Genomic DNA, 24,587 nt, shown 5'->3' with positions numbered 1-24,587 from the left:
GACCCACCTCCTAGAGAAATGGAAATAAAAACAAAAATAAACAAATGGGACCTAATGAAACTTCAAAGCTTTTGCACAGCAAAGGAAATCATAAACAAGACGAAAGGACAGACCTCAGAATGGGAGAAAATATTTGCAAATGAAGCAACTGACAAAGGATTAATCTCCAAAATTTACAAGCAGCTCATGCAGCTCAATATCAAAAAAACAAACAACCCAATCCCAAAATGGGCAGATCTAAATAGACATTTCTCCAAAGAAGATATACAGATTGCCAACAAACAAATGAAAGGATGCTCGACATCACTAATCATTAGAGAAATGCAAATCAGAACTATAGTGAGGTATCACCTCACACTGGTCAGAATGGCATCATCAAAAAATCTACAAACGATAAATGCTGGAGAGGGTGTGGAGAAAAGGGAACCGTTTTGCACTGTTGGTGGGAATGTAAATCGATACAGCCACTATGGAGAACAGTATGGAGGTTCCTTAAAAAACTAAAAATAGAACTACCATAAGACCCAGCAATCCCACTGTTGGGCACATACCCTGAGAAAACCATAATTTAAAAAGAGTCATGTACCACAATGTTCATTGCAGCACTATTTACAATAGCCAGGACATGGAAGCAACCTAAATGTCCTTTGACAGATGAATGGGTAAAGAAGATGTGACCCATATACACAATGGAATATTACTCAGCCATAAAAAGGAGTAAAATTGGGTTATTTGTAGTGAGGTTGATGGAGCTAGAGTCTGTCATACAGAGAGAAGTAAGTCAGAAAGAGAAAAGCAAATACCGTATGCTAACACGTATATATGGAATCTAAAAAAGAAATGGTTCTGAAGAACCTAGGGGCAGGACAGGAATAAAGATGCAGACGTAGAGAATGGACTTGAGGACATGGGGAGGGGGAAGGGTAAGCTGGGACGAAATGAGAGATTAGCACTGACATATATACACTACCAAATGTAAAATAGATAGCTAGTGGGAAGCAGCTGCATAGCACAGGGAGATCCGCTCTGTGCTTTGTGACCACTTAGGGGGTGGGATAGGGAAGATGGGAGGGGACATGGGGATATATGTATACATATAGCTGGTTCACTTTGTTGCACAGCAGAAACTAACACAATAAACGTGTTACAAACATTAAAAAAAAACTAAAATATTTGATTTATAGTCAAGAAGAAAAGAAAGAAAGAAAGAAAGACGTTCCAGTTAAAATTTATCAAAGGCAATGAATGTCAAAAATATGCCCTGGCAGGGCTGGTAGCTAAGGCCAGTACAGAGGGTATCAGCTCATGGAGAGAGAAAGAGAAGAGCAGGTTCCATCCCTTCGGGTGATGGTGAGCCAGTGATGAAGACTCAGGCAGGACCTACAGCCTGTGTCCCAGGTACAGAGTAAGAAGCACCTTACATGAATGAGCTCATTTACTTATCACACCAACCTGTGAGGTGGGGACAGTTCTTTTCCCATTTTACAGATGAGGAAATTGAGGTCTAGGAAGGAGAAGTCACTTCTTCAAGGTTATCCAGCTAATACGTGGCGGGGCTGGGATTTAAACACAGGCACCGTCTGTGATGCTGTCAACCTGTGTGATGTGCAACCTCTCAGCCAAAACTTTTAGGTAGAAAAAAAGATAATCATACTAGGTGCTAGGCCACGGAGATTCCTCTGGGCCAGGCTGTCTTAGCTGGCAGGGATTGGAGCCAAATGGCCTACATTGTCCTTTTTACCATTTTGCGGCATTTCGTTCCCTTGCTTACATTGTTCCTTCCTGGCCAGGCAACAGTGGTCTCCCATCTCACCTGCTAGGCTCCTTTTGTTTGGTTCATCAACTGGCAGCCTCACCTGTGATGCCAAGAGGGCTGTTAGCTCACTTTGTTTCTTTCCTCCCATTCCAGGTACCATATCAGTGAACAGCAGGCGCACGCCGTTCACCGCTAGTGGGGAGAGCGAGATCCTGGACCTGGAAGGGGACATGTACCTGGGCGGGCTGCCGGAGCACCGTGCTGGCCTCATCCTCCCCACTGAGCTCTGGACCGCCATGCTCAACTATGGCTACGTGGGCTGCATCCGTGACCTGTTCATTGACGGGCGCAGCAAAAACATCCGGCAGCTGGCGGAGATGCAGAATGCTGCAGGCGTCAAGTCCTCCTGTTCACGGATGAGCGCTAAGCAGTGTGACAGCTACCCCTGCAAGAACAACGCCGTGTGCAAAGATGGCTGGAACCGCTTCATCTGCGACTGCACGGGCACCGGCTACTGGGGCCGAACCTGCGAGAGGGGTGAGTAGGCCCTCGTGGTGGCACGCTGCGTCTGAGTGGGGGTGATGTGCTGCAGCTGTGTCCCTGGTTGCACCTGCCTGTGCTTCCGTCGCTACTACAGGCTCTCCCTTTGGACCTCCCTGTTCTTGCGTTCTTCTGGAGAAGATTTTTCTAGGGTTCACTCCTTTCCAGATCATACCCTTTCTAGTTCTGGATGCTTGGATTTGTTTGGCTAGGGTTGGGCTGCAGAGAGGGAAACTGTAGAGTAAATATTACCGTGATCATGCTACTTTCTTGATTAAGTGTTAGACATCTATTTGAGAAGGTGAATTCTTTTGGGATTCTGGGTGGGCTCACCAACTGGCTGTTTCCTTTGTTCATTTAACTCATGCTTTTTTTTTTTTTTTTTTTTTTTTTTTTTTTTTTTTGCGATACACGGGCCTCTCTCTGTTGTGGCCTCTCCCGTTGCGGAGCACAGGCTCCGGACGCGCAGGCTCAGCGGCCATGGCTCACGGGCCAGCCGCTCTGCGGCATGTGGGACCTTCCCGGACCGGGGCACGAACCAATGTCCCCTGCATCGGCAGGCGGACTCTCAACCACTGCGCCACCAGGGAACTCATGCTTTTTGATGCTTTCTTTCGTGCTAGCTCTTGGATTAGGCTTTAGAAATACACTGTTGAACAAAATAGCCCCAGCCCTGTTCTGTGGAGCTTGCTGCCTAGCGGAATGCTTAGCTGTTAAATAATCACAGACATGTTGAGTTTTATAAGAAGCAGTGTCATGTGTTGGTTAAGAACATGAATTCTGGGGCCAGACTCGGTGAGAGATGTAGCCCTCCTGGAGTGATACAAACTTTCTCAAGATAATATCTTTGAGACTTGATTTCCTCATTTGCAAAATGGAGATAATTAGGTACCTACCTCACAGGATATTAATGAGGATCAAGTGAGTCAGTAGGTTCCTGGACTATGGAAAGCATTTAGTAAATGTTAATGATTATTACAGTCATAATTATTGTCATCAACATCATTAAAGGAAAAGCACAGAGAAGTTTGGGAGGCCTTTGCAAGGGGACCCAACATACCGTAGAGATTCATAGAAAGCTTCTTCAAGAAAGAAATATACAGGTTGAGACTTGAAATATAAGTAAGAGTTAGCTTGGCAACGAGGTGGGAGGAAGCCGGGTGTCTTTTACATGAGGGCAACGTGTGCCAAGAGGTAAGAGACCATGGCACACCAGGACTTCCCTGGCGATCAGTGGTTGAGACTTCACCTTCCAATGCAGGGGATGCAGGTTCGATTCCTGGTCGGGGAGCTAAGATCCCACATGCCTCGCAGCCAAAAAACCAAAACATAAGCAACAGAAGCAGTATTGTAACAAATTCAATAAAGACTTTAAAAATGGTCCACATCAAGGAAAAGAAAAACTTAAAAACAAAAATCTCCTCTAAAAAAAAAAATCAAAGGAGACCATGGCACAGTTGAGGAACCAAACAAAGTCCATAACAGAATGGAGTGTGTAGTGAGGTGGGGGGAAGGGTGTGAGAGGTAGCTGAAGAGTTGGGGGACAAAGAGTGGGGGCTGACCATTTACAACAGGCCAGGATGCTGGGGGAAGCCCCTTTCTCTCTACTGCTTTAGGATCTTACACTTGCACTGAATTTACAGTTTGGGTAAAGGGCAGAGATAAAGGTAAGCAAAGAGACAACATCAAGACAAGGAGATCCTAGTCTATAAGCCACATCCAGATTGCAGCTTGGTTAATTGTTTTATATGCCAACCACACCGAATCTGGTTGGCTGTCCATGAGTTGTCAGTCTCTATTTTGTATGAAAGGATAATTTGCATAGTTACCAAGTTTTGCTGAGGGCGTAGTTATAGGGCTTTGAGGATACTGTGTGTGTAGTAGAGGTAGTTTCTGTCTACAGAAGCTTATCATTTCTTTAGCTGAGGAGTTGACACATCGATATAAGAAGCAGTAATAAAATGATACAAGGCCACAGCATGGGCTGGACCACTAGGGGGACATGGAAATTTAGTGAAGACTTTCCTGAGGAGAGGGACATGCAGGGTCACACCCTTAAAGACTACCAGTGGCCAGAATTGTCCAGGTATCAGAAGTCTGGTGATAAGGAGGGATCCTGGAACATGCTTGGATAACCAGTCAAGAATTTTCAAGGAGTCATTTTTGTGAGATCAACCATATTGCTAGTTAAAGTATATTTCAAGAGAACTGCAAACCTTCCCTACAGCTGGACCAGAAGGAGGACACAGGATATTGGAGTAAAAGAAAAGGAGCTTTTTTGGGGCTCATAGAAGTGAAATTCAGATTCACTGAATTTTCAAAGCAGCCACCCCAGAACATGAACTAAGATGGGGAGGCGGCCATCCGGCACAGAAGTGGGTCTCATTTGGCTGGCCAGTCTGTCAAGCTCCTGAACTCTTTCCAAATCTCTTTTTGGGGTAGACTATCCTGGTTGCTGGTTTGGGGAGATAGAAAAGTCATTCGACCTCTGGGATGCATGAGACCATTTTGATATAAGCCAGGAAATTGTGGATCATCCACTGTCTAGGAAGGTAGTGTAAGGACCAAAGGTCCCTTCAGGCATGTCACTTCTTTCTCCTGGGTATCTTTCCAACTCAAGGGCATGCAGCAGGGACTGGAGACCGCTGAGCAAGGTGTCCCTGAGATCAACTGTTCCAAGGGCAAATCAATGGGAGTTGGTCCAAGATTTGCCAAGTACAGTGAAGGTCACTGCACCTTTTACGCTGTCACTTGCTGACTAGTCATTAAAAGGCAGCTGATTGGGGATATATGAGGGACAATTATTCCTGGTACAGTGCAGCCAAGAATCATCCATTGTGGCCAAATGAGAAGGAGCCTGGCAAATTTAAGACATTTAATCTACATGTCGCTCAAATCCCAGATGGTTCAACTGATTGTTTTGTTCCCCCGCTAATTGTTTTCTGGCCCTGTATTGTTCCTGACACCATGTTCAGAATGGATCAGTGGAGTGTAAAAATGATAGGACTCTACTTTGCTGGCAAAGAAAACTGTTTCCCTATGACACTGTTTTTCTTTATTGAAACTGATTCGTCAGTGGAGATGGTTTTGACTTTTGTTCATTTTTCATACATGCAGCAGACATTTATTGAAACCCTAATTTGTTCCAGGCACTGTATTAGATGCTGGCAATGCAAAAAAAAAAAACCCCAAAAAACGGACACAGCTTCTGGTTTTGATCAAGGGGTGTATAGTCCTACTGGACAAGGAAAGGTGGGAACTGTGCTAATGTTTGGTAGATGTCATGCCTGATCTTTTAGGGGAATAGCAGGGCAGACAGATGGGAGAGGCCATGCCTACATGGGTGAGTGATGGTTGGGAAAAGGGGACCTGAGGTTTCTTAGATTTTCTTGTCTGCTATTTTTTTTTTTTGTTTGTTTGTTTTTTTGTTTTTTTTTTTTTTGTCTGCTATTAATAATAAAACTATGGCCTCTCTTTACCTCCGACCCTCAGTGTCCATTATAGGCACTTCTGAAGAGTGGTAAAGGAAGAGCATTAACATTCTTTATGCGAGAGCATGATCCCCTTTGTCAAGGAATGCTGCCCCACGCACCATAACACCATCAACAAGTTCACTCAATTTACCATTGTCTAATTTTTTTCTAGAAGCATTAACCCTAAGCCCACTAAGTGACACTTAGTGGGGACCAAGTGTCAATAGGCAAGGCTATGGATTTAATTTATTTGTGGACTATCGAACTTCAATTTGAGGCCACTGCAGATTCTACCCCCTTCCCTAGATGGCTTTTCCTGAATGTATGCCATCATTTGTTTAGCAAGAAATAAAATAGGACTCAGCACAGGTTCATCCCTATGACAAAAATAAACTACACTATAGCACTTAGAGTCAGGATGGCCTAGTGGTTAATGGCGTGAATTTTAGTCAGATGTACCTTGGTTCCTGAGTTGGTTCTGTCAGTAGCTAGGTAATATACAACAAATTTTTTATTTTGTCCAAGTCTTAGTTTCCTTATCTGTAAAATGGGGACACTGATAATTACTAGGTAAGGTTCCCTTGGTTGCAAGCTACAGAATTGACAATGACTAACAGAGTAAAGGAAGAAGACATATTGCATGATTACCTAGAGAGTTATTGATCAAATAACGATCTCACCAATTACATCTTGAAAAGGGAAGCAGAACAACTCTGGGGATCCCAAGGCACTGTGATTGAAGTGATGCATCTCTCTTGACCTACGGGTTCTGGAGTTTTCCATTTACAGTTTACATTTTCCAGAAAGAGAGCCCAATTGGCCCAGTTTAGTTCATCTGTCTGTTCTTCTACAATCAGCTCTGTCCAGGTGGGCAGTCACCTAGAATAGACATGAAGGATCACCTAATATGTAAATATATAATCTTACTGAACCATTTTCTTAGTGTTCCTCCATGGTGAAGCTTGGGGTGCCCTGATCCATAAGGCCATGTCCTGTTATAGATGCCCAGCCACATGGACTACTTCCGTGTGCTAAACAAAAATATTTCCTGGGGTCATGGATATTGGATGCCTTTGAGAATATTAAATTGTAGAACTAAGAAAATGTGATACAGAGGGTAGATCTGCTCTTCTCACTGGTCCCCGGGATTCCATTTATCTGACATAAACACCAGCTGAAAACCAAGAATGCAGATATTATGGGTTCTCTCAAATGACCCTGTTCCAGCAGGAAAGGCTTGCAGGCAGCAGCTGCTCGGGGACTGTGCTTTCAGCCAGCCCCTCTGGTGGCTGCTGTGTGCTCCTGGGGCAGCAGTACATCCTGCTGGGGAAGGTGAGACACTGACTTTAGAGGAGGCTAGAGTGTGTCATTTGGATGCCACATGGAAATCAAGACATCAGGATGTAGCAGGCCTGGCAGATTCAGTTGATGTTACCTGTACCTAATCCTTATTTCAGCAAGGGAGCAATTGGAAGCCCTGAAAAGTTAATCTCACTTTAACTTGGAGCAGCTGTAGAATGGTTAAAATTCATGGATCCTGACTCCTAATCCACTGTACTTTCCATGACATTGAGTAGCCTTTCCTCCTCTTATATATGAAAGGGGTTGGATTATAAGGTCATTGAAGGAAAAACAGTGCATTAGGTATTTTTGTTTTCCCACAGTCTCCAGCACTGTGCTGTACACATACTACGAGGTTATTAAATGTTGGAGGAAGGGTCCCAGTCCTCTGTCCTGGGTCTCCTCCTGGTCTGCACATTGCCCTTTGTGCCCTCATCCACTGCCATGGTGTCAAAGGTTATCTATATGTCAGTGATTCCCGAATCAGTCTCTCTAGCCTCGAACTCTCTCTGGAGCCCCAGATTTCTATATCCAGTTGTCTGCTTGACGTCTTCATTTGGATATCTGATAGATATCTTAATCATAACATTGAAAAATAGAAATCTTCAGTGCTTCCTCCCTGCCTTAGACTTTTTTTTTCTTTTCTTTTTTTTTTTTTTACTTTTAGTTTTTCCCATCTCAGTAAATGGCATCACCATTGTCCTTGGCATTTTCCTCGATTTTTCTTCTCCCGTCTTATTCAGTCTGTCTCAGCAAGTTCCTGTCGTCTCCTCATCTAAACCCATCCTGCATCTGTCCACTTCTCTCCCTCTCCACTGCTATCATCCTAGGTCAACCTACATCGATCTTTTCTTTGGAAAACTAGGTAGCATGTCATACGTTAGGAAAAGCTCAAATTCATTTTGCGCCTTCCTCAGAGTATTGAAGTGAGATTATTAAAATGTTTAAATATTCAACACATTCTTAAGTAGCTTTAGTTTCAGTGGCTTTTGGTCCCTCAAATTGCAGGAAATGAAGCTATGATACTTCTTTGGAATTAACTTCAACATTCACATTTCCATCCCTTTTCTCTGTACCAAGCTTGGTGAGCTCAGTTGTGAGGATACAAATTTGTAGAAGCCATAGTTTCAATTCTTGAGCTCACAGTCTAATAATCTGCAAATTGTAATGCAATCTACCAAGGGCAATGATCCAGGAATATCATAGGAAAGAATGAGATAAAAATTAGAAAGCAAATTATGTCCAACGTGATATACCACTTTATAACCAGTTCTGGATCTACTGGGGTCTGCTCAGACTGACTCACTGGTGTGGGAACAAAAGAAACCCTGGCTTCCAGGGTCAAATATAAAAATGCATGTTGCTTTCCCTTGTTCCCGTGCCATTGAGGCTCTGCTCTTATTCCCCTAGGAACATCCAGGCCCTTTATTTAGATATGTGACCTTGAGATTCTTACTGGGATCCTCTGGCCTCTCTGTTCTGCAAAAACAAAATGAGGCAATTGGGTTTCATGCTCTCTCAGGGCCCATCCAGTTATAAAACTCTGTGATTCTCAAATGTCATCAGCTTGGCAGTGGCGTCCCTTATCCTGAGTAGAGGGGTAAAGGTGAGTGAAAGGCAGGGCAGGGATGCTAGTCCTTGTTTCTTGCGGTCTGCAGTACTGTCTGGGTTAGGAGGCTCAGTTTAGTCATATCAGCACTGCGATGAAGTTGTCACGTCTCTTGATTCATTCATCTAAACATACGAATACCTTGATATGCTGGGAATACTTCAGGTCCATGACTTAAAAGTTTTAATTGCTGGATTAATGAGTAGAGCCTTGGATTTCTTAAGATCATTAAAAGACTGTCTCTTTTCCAGTCCATTGTTTACCCCCTTTCAAGGGTAAATACATGTATTAGAGAAAGAGGGCCCCCCAAGAAATACATAATTCATCAACATCAACCAACATGTCCCCATTTTTTCTTATCCATTGGTGCTTCTTAAATTTTTATTTTATATTGCAGTATAGTTGATTAACAATGTTGTGTTAGTTTCAGGTGTACAGCAAAGTGAGTCAGTTGTACACATACACATATCCATTCTTTTTCAAATTCTTTTCCCATTTAGGTTATTACAGAGTATTGAGCAGAGTTCCCTGTGCTATACAGTAGGTCCTTGTTGGTTATCTCTTTTAAATATAGCAGTGTGTATATGTCATTCCCAAGCTCCCAATCTATCCCTCCCCTCCCACACTTCCCCCCGGTAACCACAAGTTCCTTCTCTAAGTCTGTGAGTCTGTGTCTGTTTTGTAAATAAATTCATTTGTATCATTTTTTAAGATTCCGCATATAAGCAATATCATATGATATTTGTCTTCCTCTGTATGACTTACTTTACTTAGTATGATAATCTCCAGGTCCATCTATGTTGCTGCAAATGGCATTATTTCATTCTTTTTAATGGCTGAGTAATATTCCATTGTATATATGTACCACATCTTTTTTTAAAAAGATTTTTATTGGAGTATAGTTGCTTTACAATGTTGTGTTAGTTTCTGCTGTACAGCAAAGTGAATCAGTTATACGTATACATGTATCCCCTCTTTTTTGGATTTCCTTCACATTTAGGTCACCACAGAGCACTGAGTAGAGTTTCCTGTGCTATACAGTAGGTTCTCATTAGTTATCTGTTTTATACACAGTAGTGTATATATGTCAGTCCCAATCTCCCCATTCATCCCACCCTGCCACCTCCTTGGTATCCATAAGTTTGTTCTCTACATCTTTGTCTGTATTTCTGCTTTGCAAATAAGTTCACCTGTACTATTTTTCTAGATTCCACATATAAATGATATTACATATTTGATTTTCTCTTTCTGACTTACTTCACTCTGACAGTCTCTAGGTCTGTCCATGTCTCTGCAAATGGCACTATTTTTCATGTCTGAGTAATATTCCATTGTATATATGTACCACATCTTTATCCATTCCTCTGTTGATGGACATATAGGTTGCTTCCATGTCTTGGCTATTGTAAATAGTGCTGCAATGAACATTGGGGTGCATGTCCCCTTTGAACCATGTTTATCTCCAAATATATGCCCAGGAATGGGATAGCTGGATCATATGGTAGCTTTGTTTTTAGTTTCTTAAGGAAGCTCTGTACTGTTCTCCATAGTGGCTGTACCAATTTACATTCCCACCAGCAGTGTAGGAGGGTTCCCTTTTCTCCACACCCTCTCCAGCATTTATTGTTTGTAGACTTTTGATGATGGCTGTTCCGACTGGTGTGAGGTGATACCTCATTGTAGTTTTGATTTGCACTTCTCTAATAATTAGTGATGTTGAGCATCTTTTCATGTGCCTCTTGGCCATCTGTATGTCTTCTTTGGAGAAATGTCAGTTTAGGTCTTCTGCCCATTTTTTAATTGTGTTAAGACACACAGTTATATCCCTGGTGATGACCGTAGCGTTGCTCAGATTCAGCCTCTTCTTGTTTCTCTTCCTGTTCTCCTTTCCACAGGCCCAGGATTGTATGATCCCAGGAAATTGTCCTATAATCCATGAACCCTTCCTAAGTGTTATTCTGCCAGGTTGGGGTCTGAGATACCCCTGATCACAGCTTCTCCTGATGGTCTAAAGAAGAGAGTAAGGGAGGAAGATTCTAGTCGTTTGAGAAGCTTGAAGCTCCAGGGGTCTCAGAAGGACAGGCTGGGGACTTTGGCGATCTTTGGAAAATCTACAGCTAGGCCTGTGTTTAGCCTGAGAATGTGAAGGTCAGCACTTTGAGGCAGAGCGTGACAGCTGCTTAGAACTGTGGCACACCTGCTGTTGGCTGTGATTCTGTCAAATGCAGAGACATGGTGGCCGTTTATATTACTGCTTTGTACCTTTATTACTGCCTTTGCTAAAGGCTGCTTAACTGCCAGCAGACGTCTGCCCATTATAGATGCAATAAACTGAGATGCTGCTAAATTATGAGAAACAAGTGCTTCAAAATGCAACACAAGGGGATTGTCATAGCATTTTTTAGCTGCATCTTGGGTCTTTTCACAGATAGATGAATCCTTCCTTGCTCCAGTCTAGATTAAGAGGAAAGGAAAGTTAACTTTTTTGAGAGAAATTATATGCCTGCTTTGTATTCTTAATATACACTGGGCCATTTAACCCTCACATCCATTCTTCAGGCTGCGTAATCTTAGCCTCATTTCCTAGATGAAGAAAATAAGGCCCCAAGTCATTCATTCCAAAGCACCTGTTGAGTACTGTGTGCCAGCGGCCGCTTTGATCCTTCGAGATACAATAGAATTGATTGTGATGTTCCTCATAAACATATCAATATATTCTGATACCTGAGAAAAGGACATAAATGCGAGGAGAAATACCATGGACAGTGTCAGAGATTGGGTGACACTAGAGCTGAGGCTTGGTGGAGTAGCAGGAATCTCCCAGGAAGACCAGGCAGGGAAAAGTATTTCAAGCAGAAGGAACATATATGCAAAGATGACTTCTGTAAACAGGAAGTTTTCCTCGTGGGTGGTATCTAAGTCTTAAATTTGAGGGGATGTTTTAGAAGGTGTGGCTGAAGAAGTGGTAGGGTCAGTTGTGAGGCGCCTTGTTTGTTCTCCCCAGAAGTTTGGACCTTACCAAACTCGTAAGGGGGCATGCCAGTTTTACCAATGGGATAACAAAGTCAAATCCCTCTGGCAAGGGATGATTGGCACGTGGGAGACAGTAGGCCAAGAGACCAGTGTGCGTTAGTTCAGTTTGCATTTATATTAATTCAGGGTGGGAAATAAGAGTCCTAACTGTGATAGGGAGAATGGAGGTCGAGTTCTGGGGACACATCCAATAGATATTTAAGGGGTAATGTTGATAGGATTTACTAACCAGCGGTACACAGCTAGAGAGTGGCCGAGACTGGATTAGAATAAGGGTTTGGTCATAGAAGCCCATTGTTTCTTCCCTGTGCCACTCAAGCATCTCAGATCAGTTGGAGAGTCTTGGGAGGAGTGGGGAAGAGTGAGGTAGCAATTAAGGGGATATAGCTAGGAGTCGCCTATATATACTGGTCTCACTCTGAACATATGTGACTTATTCTCTCTCTGTGCCTCAGTTTCCGTATTTACCACTGAGAATATCAACAGTGGTTGCTTAATTGGCTTTTTGTGAGCCTCTTTTTTATAGAGTCAAAGTGTATGTTGTGTTCACAGAGACCATAAGCCAGCATGTCCCTTTCTGAAGCTAGAATTCTGCAATTCAAGAATGAAAAAATTCTCAGACTGGTGTTTTTTTTATTCAGTTTTTTCTTGTGTTGTAGAAATGACCTAGATAATGATTTCTGTGTTTAAGTATATGATATAGGCTAGAACTTAACAGGGGGAAGGAAGGTTGCACCAGAAGGGAACATACCAAAGCATGCTTTTCTCCATACTCCATGTGGTTTGTATTTGGAATCAAGACATGACTACTGTAATCCCAGATTTTGAAGAATTATGCTAAAATGGTCTGTTGTTACTGTGATTATCTCAACCAAGCTTTGCATGTATTTGGTGGAAAAATGAATTGTTTCTCTTTCTCTTGTAAAAGTGGCCATATTTGATATTAAGCTAAAAGATTCTTTCCCTATAGGTAGGAAAAATCGTATTTTTAATTTCTCTGTATTCTGGTCTCCCATTAGGACTTCACATCAATGACACCCAATGCTGGGGATTGTGTGGGTGTGAGTGATAGAGCACACGTGTAGTTTCCCTCTAGTTTCTGAGATGTTTTGCTGTTCTGTTTTTAATATCATCAGAGATTATTTAAGGAAGAGAAACGCAAACATGTAACAGTCATGAATAGAAGGGCCAAACTGAAACGTAGACCTGGATTGATCCAAAGAAAACCAGATGAGTGTAAAGCGCTGTAGAATTATTTGTCTCGCCAGAGGCCCAGATACCATCTCGCACAACCCCCCTACCCCCAGTTCTAGATCAGGAAGCTGAGGGCTCCAGGTAGGAAATAAGTTGCCCAAAGAATAGAATACAGTGTTTCTAGCCCCTCCTTTTGGTTCTCCTATCATTGGATTTTTCAAAGAAATCCGAAGATACTGCAGGGGCAGTATTTGTGCATATTTTATGAAGATGTATGTTTATGTCCCCATGGATTACTGAGCAGTACAATCATGCATTGTAACAAAGGTATTTGGTTAGTCTCCAGTCTTATTCTTGTTGGTAAATTTATTTAGAATGTTGGCAATTGATTTAGAGAAAAGAAATATGAAGGGAAAAGACATGTGTACATGTCTCTTATTTCATCAACGATCCCATATTACCCCATATGACAAATAAATCCAGCCCAACAGAGAGAATTTTGGAGTGACAAGTGCATTTGGGACTTGGGGCCGGGAACTCTGGGTATATAGCTCTCAAAAGACCCCCTTCTATGGAATATTGGCCAGCTATGTCCCTGGCAAGGAAATGCAAGGTTTCTTGGAGATCACTTCATGCTTCTTAGCATGTTGAACCTTTACAGCAAGGCATTCTCATCAAAATGACAAACCCCCACAGAGCCTTCTGAGAGGCCAGTTAATCAGAAACCTTATGAAATCTGTGGGGTTAGCAGGCTCCCCATCTTTTTTCCTCCAGGGGAAGAAAGCCCTGTGTCTTTCAGATTTCAGTCTTCTCTGCAAACCCCTTGTCTGCAGCTTCCTGCTGTGACCCACAGATATTAGAGTATTGTTTTCCTGTGGTCTCCCAGGGCCACATACTGACACCAGCTAAGGCTAGTACATTTTTAATCTCCATCAGCGACATTGTAAGGAAAGATGACTGCTCTGATGTTTGCTTACTTGAATTCTCCCTACTCCAGAAGTCTTCAGACCCCCAGAAAGGATCTGAAGATAGTGGCTCACTCTTAATGTCACCGCATATGGTGGCAGGCGGTTGCTGACAGGGACCTCAACTCCAGCTGGCTGTCTCTGCTCCCTTTGCCCCATTTCTCAGGCTGTAATGAAACTTATTTCACAAGCATCCCAGCTTCTCCAGATACTGTAAGATGGAGCCTCCTGTGGAAATCCACAAAGTCAGGTCTATGTTGAGAGCAGAAGTAGAAAGAGAAAAGATCGATGAGTAAAAGTCAGGTAGCTGTACAGGTGATAAAAACATTGATTGAGATGAGGGTGGGGGTGACTCTATCAGAATTTAGATTCATACTTGGTTGGAAAAGACCTCTGAGGTTTTCGAGTGTGACCTAACATCTGATGCATGAACACCCTTGACAAAATCTCTGAAATGCTGTATGGACTCTATGGGAACATTTTCTGTTTCCATATGCTGCGCTAAGTGCACAGCAGTGGGTAGCTTAATCATTGCGATAACTGTGTGAGTAGGTGCTATTTCATTCTCAATTTACATCTGAGGAATGGAGGTCACGGCTACGTTAAATAACTTGCCTAAGGTCACTGAGTTCTTCTGGACCTTTCACTCCAGAGGCTACTCTTCTGTGATCAATATATTCTACTGCTCGCAGTGACAGGGGAGCTCACTCTTCAAGAAGCTGCTGTTTCAGTTTTGGAGAGCACCAAATACAGACATACCCCGGAGATATTGCAGGTTTGGTTCCAGACCACCTCAATAAAGTAAGTGTCACAGTAAAGTGAGTCACATGAAGTTTTTGGTTTTCCAGTGCATATGAAAGCTATGTTTATGTTATACTGTAGTCTATTAAGTGTGCAATAGCATTATGTCTAAACAATGTGTGTACCTTCATTTAAAAATACTTTATTGCTAAAAAAATGCTACCCGTCATCTGGGCCTTTAGTGAGTTGTCATCTTTTTGCTGGTGGAAGGTTGGAAATATTGCAAGAATGACCAAAATGTGACACAGAGACACAAAGTGAGCAAATGCCATCGGAAGAATGGGGCTGATAGTCTTCTCGTTCAACACAGGGTTGCCACAGACCTTCAATTTGTAAAACACACAATATCGGCTAAGCACAATAAAGCAAAGTGCAATAAAATTAGGTATACCTTTATTCTGAATATCTCCCGTTTACTGTAAACTGAAGTCTCTCTTCTTCTAATATCTTTCTTTTGATCTTGGTTCTGGCTTTGGGAACTATACAGGATTTAATCCCTCAATTAATATTTACTTGGTACTTACTGCGCCTTGGGCACCTGGGATATATAGAACTATCAAACCTAAACGCTCTTCTGTAGTAGGCCTTTAGGTAGTTAAAGAGGTCTGTCATTTTTCCACTGAAAGGTTGTCAGTCATTCTCAGGATAAACTATTAGTTTCTTCAAGTAGTCCTCATCTATTGTGGTCTTGAGTTCCTCCATCATCCAGTAGTCATTGAGGGAATGAAGGAGGGTGAGGAGGGGCTGTGTATTCACTGAATGCAAGGATGGCTTCCAGGACCAGGGAACTTTGTGCCTCTGCCCCTTTAAGCAGCAGGCATTTGTTACTAATGCAATAACCCATATGATCACTGGACATTGTAACGTCATATGGACTATGGATTTGTGAGGCCAGTGGGATTCACTGGTGTATTTCTGAGAGGTGATTGCTAGTTGTATATCCTGAAAACAAAATATCTTGAGCCCACAATAGGCAGCATCACATTTATTTCCTAATCTTATTGCTCAAAATAGTCCTAGACTGAGTGTGGTTAAATCACATATTTCAAAAGCAAGGCTACATTTATCTTTGGCCTTAGGAATATCTCAGGGTATCATTTGACAAGGAAACCATGGCTTTGACAAATATCAGCTGATATAGAATCATTGAATGCTGGAGTTGGTCAGAAACATAAAAATCATATATTCTGGTGCTGATAAGTTACAAAGGAAGAACTGAGGTTCGGATGGTTATGTATTACACAGGTGGTCCAAAGTCATACAGGTAGTCATGGTGGGACTCGTATCTCAATATTTTGAAACCTGGACCATAGCTCTCGATCCTAAAGCAATGTCAGGAGGTGCTCTGGCTTTGTGCCTTTGGGGTGGTCTTCCTGTGTAGCTGACAGTTAGATCCTTGTGCAACGCAGCTCCGAACCTTTCTGCACAAGATCAATGGGTCCTTGTGATTTTTTTTTTTTTACATGTAATAGTCCCTTTATTTACTGCAAATAGACTAGGCAATTAATTCAGTTAGCAGCTTATGGCCTGGGAAATCTCATTACCCAAACCTTACATTATCAACACATCTGTTTAAAAAGAGATGCTTAAAGAACTGGTCTGAATATTCAGATTTCTGGTCATCTCCAAGAATAGGGGAACTACTGAAAGGCAACTGTGGAGAGAGTGTAGGGTCGTACCAAGGTTATCAAACCCACTGAAATGCACACCTCAGGAGGTATAAAAAGGGAATTCACATTTACTGAGTACCTGTTATATGCCAGGTATAACTTGATGTTTAAGATGCAGGAGCTCTGGTGTGGAACAGAGCCGGATATGAATGCTAATTCCATCACTGATTATTATATGATCTTGGGTGTGTTTTTAACTTCTCTGAACCTCAGCTTTCTGATCTATAAAACAAACTCCTTGGGGTTGTTGTGAGGCTTAAATAAGATGATTATGTAAAAATCTTAGCACAACACCTGTAACTTTGTGTTTAATACCTGGAGGAGTATTAGTCTCTCATTTAAATTTAGAACAAGCTTATAAATTTTGAGGTATCATTCATATCTTTTAATTAAACCAAGGCTCAGAAAGATGAAATAACTTGTCATAGTCACAACGTTAGTGAATACTGGAGGTAGCATTTGTAAAACCCAGTCCATCAGATTTTCTATTATGCTTTGCCATTCCTTAAAATGGGAGGTCTTGGAGGTGGGATCTGGTATCACATGAGGGAAAAAGAGCTGTGGGGAAATGGAGAGATCCTTGTTTATCTTCCAACCCTGTCTGTTCTCTGCTTCAGGACTTTCAGGGGTGAATCTAAGGAATAAGCAGTGCTAGAAGCTGTGCATTTGAAGTAAATTCAGGATTTAGAAGAGTGATCAGCGTCTTCCACATCCTCTTGCCTACATTCTTGATTCCTAAGTAAAGGAGAGGAACTCTTAAGTTTCCATGGGGCTGCTCCAGAAAAGCACAAATCTCTACAGCTTGGGGCTGGTGAGGTAGACTTTGCCCTATCACAGTTTATCCAGGGCCGCCATGTACCCAAACTCACACCTACGTTCATACCCACATGTACACACAGACATACCACATGCTTCAGCCATAAACCTGGACCTCTCTGTATTTTGTTTTGCTTATCTGTCTCCTGCCATCAAGCATGTATCAAGTATCCCACTGCCAAGGATAGAAAAGCAGTTCACTCCGTGTTTGTGGAGGGAGAAAATGAAAGTCTGAATGAAAGCCTGAATGAGTGGGGTTAACTCTAAGAGTTACTCTACTGAAGTTAGAATTCTGGTTTACTAGCAGATACATTTGGAGAAACGTGGGGCCTGAATGTCCCTCCTCTCTACCCCCAGACACACACACACACACACAGATTGGGATTTTCTGGTGGGCAGAGGTGGAGATGTGCCTGGAGGAGAGTCGTCCAGCAGCTCCCTTAGGCTGAGGCCTAGCGTCTTTGCCCCGTAACAGCTGTTGCCAGCATTATCTGTAGAGAAGCAAGAGTCAGTGTTGCTTAGTGGACAGATGGGCAGGCGTGGAAAGAACGAAGCTCGGGTAGAAGGAGAAGCTGACTCGTGCATCCTGGGCAGGCACTTCTGCCATCTGAAACAATGCACTGACCTTGGTGAGAAGAGTTTCCAGTTCCCTTTTGCTCCCTCTCACTCTTTTCCCTTGCCTTTCCCTGTCCTCCTTACTCTTCCCCCTCTTTCCTCTTCTTTATCCCCTCTTCTTTATTTCTTCCTGATCAGTCTCACACAGTCCTTTCTTCCCTTGTCTATCCATCTTTTAGGCTTGATATAGCAATAATGTCTACCTTTTAATGGACAGTTCCTTGCCAGAGGGATGAAATTGACCCTTGTTTGTTCAAAATGATTGGCACGGAGGCTGCCATAAAATGTGGGCTGGCACCTGTGTCTGCCTAGACAGGTGACAGAGGTAGAAGGGAAGGACAGGCCCCCAAGGCCTCTGCAAGCACATTGCCTAGCCTGGAAACAATCTCTTTTTGAACTGTGGGAATGAGAGGTGGTCTTGGCAAGAGGGGGTCATGACTCTGAAACCAAATGGCTAAAATTTTGTGGGGAGCGCAGAGCAGTGCACTGGGATATCAATCCCTACTCGAGGGTATGACTTGGCTGCTGCAGAAGAGGCTCTCTCTTTCTGATGTTGGGTCTGCCCCCTGGGGCTTTCTGTACATGGAGGTTGATGGCAGTGGTGTGATGGGGAAGCAGTATGTCCTCAAATGAAGCTGAACAGAAAGGTTTCTTTGTAAGTTTCCTTTTCCCCTTTCTTCCTTCAATTCTCTCACTTCTTGCTCACCCTTCTTTCACCTTCCTGCTTTTCTTGCCCTCAGCCCTTTCAGAACACTTGTCATTTTTTTACCTCTGTGTATGACATGTTTGACCCATCCCATTTTTTCTACTGCAAAGAAGTGTTCCTGGGGGCTCTGATGGAACAATTGAAATAACGAACCTTGACTTTGGTAGGACTCTTACTATTATGTCTTCATAAAATGCTAATCAATAAACCAATCTCCAGGTTATAGTTCTGTTAGGAGTGTTTACCACTGCTGGGAAGAAGCCTCATAAAGAATTGTCACCATTGGATTATTACCAATATTCTAGGTCATGGATCTCCATTTTTAAAAATAAACACTTGTGATTACAAAAGCGATATATGTTCACTGTAGAAAATTTGGATATATGGAAATTTATTAGTTCAACTTTTTATTTAGCCAATATTGAGTACCTATTTCATGGCAGATAATAAAAAAAGCTAAAATCAAGCATAATTATACCAACCAGAGATGGTCATTGTTAACATGCTGGAATGCTTTATTTTATTCCTTTGGGCAATGTATGTCTAAAATATGTATCTTAAAAGTAATTTTCTATCCTGAGTTTTTCAGTTAGCTTTCATAGATTCAATTATATGATAATTTCAAAATTATATCATAGTGTCAGTTTAGCATTATGTTATAACCTTTATCTCAAATTATAAAAAAAAACTTAAAAGTTTTTTTTTTTTTTTTTGCGGTACGTGGGCCTCTCACTGTCGTGGCCTCTCCCGTTGCGGAGCACAGGCTCCAGACGCGCAGGCTCAGTGGCCATGGCTCACGGGCCCAGCCGCTCCGCGGCATGTGGGATCTTCCCGGACCGGGGCACGAACCCGTGTCCCCTGCATCAGCAGATGGACTCTCAACCACTGCGCCACCAGGGAAGCCCAAAAGTATTTTTTAATGACTTCACAGTAGCTATATTTGCCCGTTATTGTCTCGATAATGTTGTTAATAAGCCACTCCAAAACGTAGTGGCTTACAGCAAACAACATTTAAATTTTATAACTACAGATCTGTGGATAGGTCGGGGAGGCTATCCTCCAAGTTGTGAAATGGCTGGACATAGCTGCAGGTTTTAAAATTGGATTTGAGTCCACTCCATGGTCTTCATATTCTCCTTGGACCAGAAGCTGCCCAGGGAATATTTTCTTGGCAAGATAATGCTTATGACCATTATTGCAGAAGGGCTTAAGGAGAAGAAGCCTAAGACCCAGCAGGATCAGTTGCGGAAAAGCAGCAGCCTCAGCGCTAGAGGTGAGGCAGAAAGACTTGATACCTGGTTTGAGGGTGGCTCCAGAAAACATAACAGAGACCAGGGAACTTCAGTGGGCTAAGGTGCTCAGACATTTGGGCTCTCTAGGAACAGTAAGGAATGATCGAATCCCATTCTTTTGTTTTAAAATTCAGAATCACTGAATTATGCTCTTGTGATCTGTGCTGATTTACTTTTAAGTCTGGAATTCTTTTCCTGCTTGAGGTTTTATCAGGGCTCTGAATGTGTGCTGCTTAGGGTTCTGGTATTCAGGCTATTATTTTCTTTTTTTTCAGGCTATTATTTTTGGTACTTCTCTGTTCGTTTTTTTTTTTTTTTTTTTTTGCGGTACGCGGGCCTCTCACTGTTGTGGCCTCTCCCGTTGCGGAGCACAGGCTCCGGACGCGCAGCCTCAGCGGCCATGGCTCACGGGCCCAGCCGCTCCGCGGCATGTGCGATCTTCCCGGACCGGGGCACGAACCCGTGTCCCCTGCATCGGCAGGTGGACTCTCAACCACTGCACCACCAGGGAAGCCCACTTCTCTGTTCTTAATGCTTGGTGTCCTGTGTCTCTCCTGATGGGCCTCTTAATTTTGTTTCTTTTGTATCCCTCTGCTTTTAGTTGGTATTTATTTTTTGAAATACATACTCCATTTTGCACAGTAGATAACATGCTTTAGGAAGGCCAGAACCATGCCTTCGCCACTGCCCAGGGCCTGATGTACAGTGTGTATTAACACATGTTTGTTGATAATGATAGATTCAGGGCACAGGTACCCTCAACCTTTACATCCAAAGACTTGACAAATCTTTTTAATCCATATATTCTCCCTCCCATGTACATCGTCTTGCTCTAGGGTTATATTTCATGCTTACAGCCAAAAATTTCCTGCATTAACCCTAGTTTTTATGTGTTTATTTCAAATATAATTTTCTAAGGAAGGAGCATGATTATCCAAGCAGAGTTTGCCAATATCAAGGCATCAGTCCGTGTTAGAAGAGCTGATTTAGAGTGGTCAGTGGTAACAGAGACTAATGAAATTGATGAGGCTTAATAACTTGTATGCTCTCCAAAGAGAAACTTTTCCTGGCCAGAATTTCATAAGGAGCTTGTTGCCCGTAAGTCAGCCATATTGCATTAGGACACTGTGAGTGTGAAGGAAAGGAGAAATTGATTTGGGGGGTGGTGGAAGGGATATTGTGTGGGTAAGGCTAATGCCACAGAATGTTAGCAGAAAACCATCTATTACCACTATGGCTTACTACCATTCAGCAAATATTGATTGAGACCCTATCATGTGATAGCCACCAGGATAAGAACAGAGGATACAAAGGGTAAATGATGGCTTCAGTCTTCAGGAAGCTCAAGGTCATGCTAGGTGACTGCCTCCAGGAGGATAGATTGGACATGAGGCCCATATAACCAAGATCCCGTTCTTACTGCTGCATGAACGACCTTATTTAAGGTGCAAGATTTATTGGAGGTGGAGGAGGAGAGGGGAAGAGACTGGGTCTAGATCTGAGTCAGAATAGAACTACAATTTCTCTACTCCCAGAAACAGTGAGCAAGGTAAGACTTTTCTCTAAAGTGGCAGAAAAACTTCTGCTAGGTTAGGATCAGGGTATTAGTGTAAACTATTAAAAGAGAGCCAAATAACACACATCTACATCTGTAAAGATAAATGAAACAGACACGCACACACACACTCTTTCCCGTTTACTGGTTCATTTATCTGCTATTCCGTGACTGATGAAATTATCGCAGTTTCAGATGCAGGATCAAAATAAAGTCATTTTAACATGACTATAGTTAACACTGCTGTACGGTATATTTGAAAGTTAAGAGAGTAGATCTTAAGATTTCTCATAACAAGGAAGAAAACACTTTTTTCTTTCTTTTTTGGGGGGGGGTATCTGTATGACATGATGGATGTTAACTTACTGTGGTGATCATTTCACAATATGTATAAATCGAGTCATGCTGTACACCTTAAGCTCCTACAGTGCCGTATATCACTTATATCTCAATAAAACTGGGAAAAGTCATTTATTCCAGAGACTCACCATTTCAAGGATGTATCATACTATATAAAAGAAAGCTCTTGCATGTTACACTGTTCTTCACACCATCATTTAAAATGATATTCATTTGAATATTACTTAGCGCCTACAATACGCCAGACAGAATATGACAACCCCTGAGTGATACAATGGTGAGCAAAAATTGACCCAGCCTTGGCCTCATAGAACTTACAGTCTGGCGACAGGAGAAAGGCATCAAATAATCATCAACTAAACATAGAATTTGAAACTTTCTTAAACTTGAGAAGTGTGGAAAACCTGGCCTAATTGGAGGATCCAGAAATATTTTCCCGAAGTAATGATGCTTGAGCTGATCTTTGGAAGATAGGCAAGAGGTACCCAGGCGAGGGTGGATGTAGTCTTCCAGGAAGAAGGTTGTTGCAAGCCCAAGGGATGAAAAGGAGAATGTCAAGTTAAAGTCTAAGGAACAGAAGCTGGGTTGGTGGGGATGGAGTACAGAGAGGGAGAGTGGAGGGGAAGGCAGGAGCACGGTCATATAGCCCTCTGATAGTACAGTGTGGTACTGATTTAGACTTCATCCTAAAGGCAGTGACAAATTGTTGAATAGTGATAAGCAGAGAAGTAACATGACCATGATTTATATTTTATTTATTTATTTATTTTCATGATTTATTTTTTAAAGATCACTTTGGCTATGGGATGGAGAGTGGATTGGAGGAGACTAACAGTTGATGCTAAAATACTAGCTCTCCAGGAAAGAGTCCATAGTGGACTAAATTTGGACTAGGGCAGTGACTGTGAATGTGAAGGGAAGTGAGAGAATTTGAGATATCTTTAGAAAGTCGTGTATTTGTAGCATTTGAGATGTCAAAGAAAAACAAATCAGGGCTTAGTAAGGAGAGACTTTGTTCATAAAGATTATTGCAAGGGAAGGAAAGGCACTATTGCAGTAGGGAGAATGCTATGACAGTGAGGTCTGAAAGTACTGGCAAACCAAACAAAACAGAAAAAAAAAGGTTTTTTTCTTTTCTAGGGAGAAAAAGGCAAGCAGGGATAAGCAGAATCTTTGGAGGGGATGTTGGACAAGCATGGGGAAATAACCATTGGGTCTGACAGCAATAAGGTCTCACTGTGGTTGGCTGATTCCCAGGAGAAACTGATAAGGGAGTCATGTTCCACTTTTTGTGTCTGTGTTTTAGGGGCACACACAGTTCAAGGTCAGGGGCCTGTAGGAATGACTCAAGTTCGGTCAAGACAAAGCAGAGGATAAGAAATGGCAATTGTGAATGCTTGGTTAGAGTACGATCCACCACGACCCAAGAGGTGACTTTTCAGGGGCAAACAGGAGAGGCCAAAGCTTCTCAGTGGATCAGTGAATCCTTGTACCCCTTTCTGTAGGGGAGAGTCAATATCTTCATTTTATATTAGGGGTTGGCAGAGTCTTCTTACAGCCTTGAGTTCATTTACCCCCACAACACCCAAAGAAGTCTATTAGAGTAGGAAGAGTTGGATTAGCAGTCAGTCTTCTGTCCATTTCTTTTACAGAAGAGGAAGCCATACTCTAGAGAGGGAAATTGACTTACCCAAGATATCACAGCTAGATGGTAGGAAGACTGTGACCTGGACCCTGAACTTCCAACATCCAGTGTGGGAATGATCTTGCTTTATATAACTGCTTCCCATCTGGGAATTTTCATGACACTTCAGTGTAGCACTGTAGATTCCTCCCAGGTAGCAAATTGAAGTGCTTTCCACCCTCTCCATCTGCTACACAGCTATATCCACAGATATTTACTATACACACATCATGCCTGTCTTATTCTGAAGGATGCAAGATGTCAATTTGAAATTTAATCTAATTCGCTTACTTAAGTTTTTGATTCCCATCATTGTGCTCTATCTTGTGCTTAGCTTGGCCATCCTGGGGTTCAGGATGTAGTTGAAAGGCAGATGTGACTTTACTGTGACAGATAGATTATGAATGTGGTGCGGCAGATAGACTGTAGGCTTTGGGGGCAGGCAAAGCTTGGTTAGAATCCTATGTCTAACATTCACTAGCTCTTGTCACCTAGGGCAAGTCATTTATGTTCTTGAAACCTTATTTTTTTCATTTGTGGAGTTGGATACTTCTAATTGCTTCATTTGATTGTTCCAAGTATTAGATGGGGTATAATCATGTTAGCCATCCTTTCATTGGGCTTGTACTATGTGTCAGGCATTGTGCAAAGTGATGTACAGAATTATCTTTTTTTATTCACTTATTATTGTTCACTTTTTATTCACATATGCCTAATATGTTCCAGGCATCCTTCTAGGGACACAGAGAAAAAAATGTGACAAAATATCTTGCCCCCACGGAGTTTACAATCTAGTGGGGAGAAATAGAAAATAAGCAGAAGACATTAAAATATGTATATGTTTTTGTCAGATAAGTGCTCTGGAGAAAAGTGAAACAGCTAAAGGAAAAACAAAGTAAAATAGGGGATGGGAAAGTGTCAGGGAGCTACTGAGTGTGGTGTAGCAGGGAGGTCGGTCAGTGTGCCTATGGACACTGCAGGCACAGTTGAGCTAATTTGCTTTTTGGTAAAATATAGCAGTTGGTAGATTTCCCCTTCCTTCCCTTACCCCCCCGCCTTCCTTCTTTTAATCCCTTAATGCATTGAGCATCCATGGTATCGCCTGTGTTAGTCACTGGGGACGTGAAGTTGAATGTTTCTTTTATCCCCTAATCTATCTACCCTTCTACCCGCTTAA

The 24,587-nt window shown here is 42.3% G+C and overlaps 1 protein-coding gene across 23 annotated transcripts in view; it reads left to right on the top strand.

Moving 5' to 3' along the window:
* The window catches only part of NRXN3 (neurexin 3), a 1,624,030-nt gene that overhangs the window by 489,521 nt on the left and 1,109,922 nt on the right, over nt 1–24,587 (top strand). For all 23 annotated transcript variants that reach the window (XM_019920055.3, XM_019920041.3, XM_019920046.3 and 20 more), the window contains one exon: nt 1,910–2,293. In XM_019920055.3, coding sequence (XP_019775614.2) covers nt 1,910–2,293 — 384 coding nt within the window. The remainder of the gene's footprint in view (nt 1–1,909; nt 2,294–24,587) is intronic.

The sequence above is a fragment of the Tursiops truncatus genome, chromosome 2, assembly GCF_011762595.2.
Source record: "Tursiops truncatus isolate mTurTru1 chromosome 2, mTurTru1.mat.Y, whole genome shotgun sequence".
NCBI classification, from domain to species: Eukaryota; Metazoa; Chordata; class Mammalia; order Artiodactyla; family Delphinidae; genus Tursiops; species Tursiops truncatus.
This window is presented reverse-complemented; position numbering and strand designations above follow the sequence as displayed.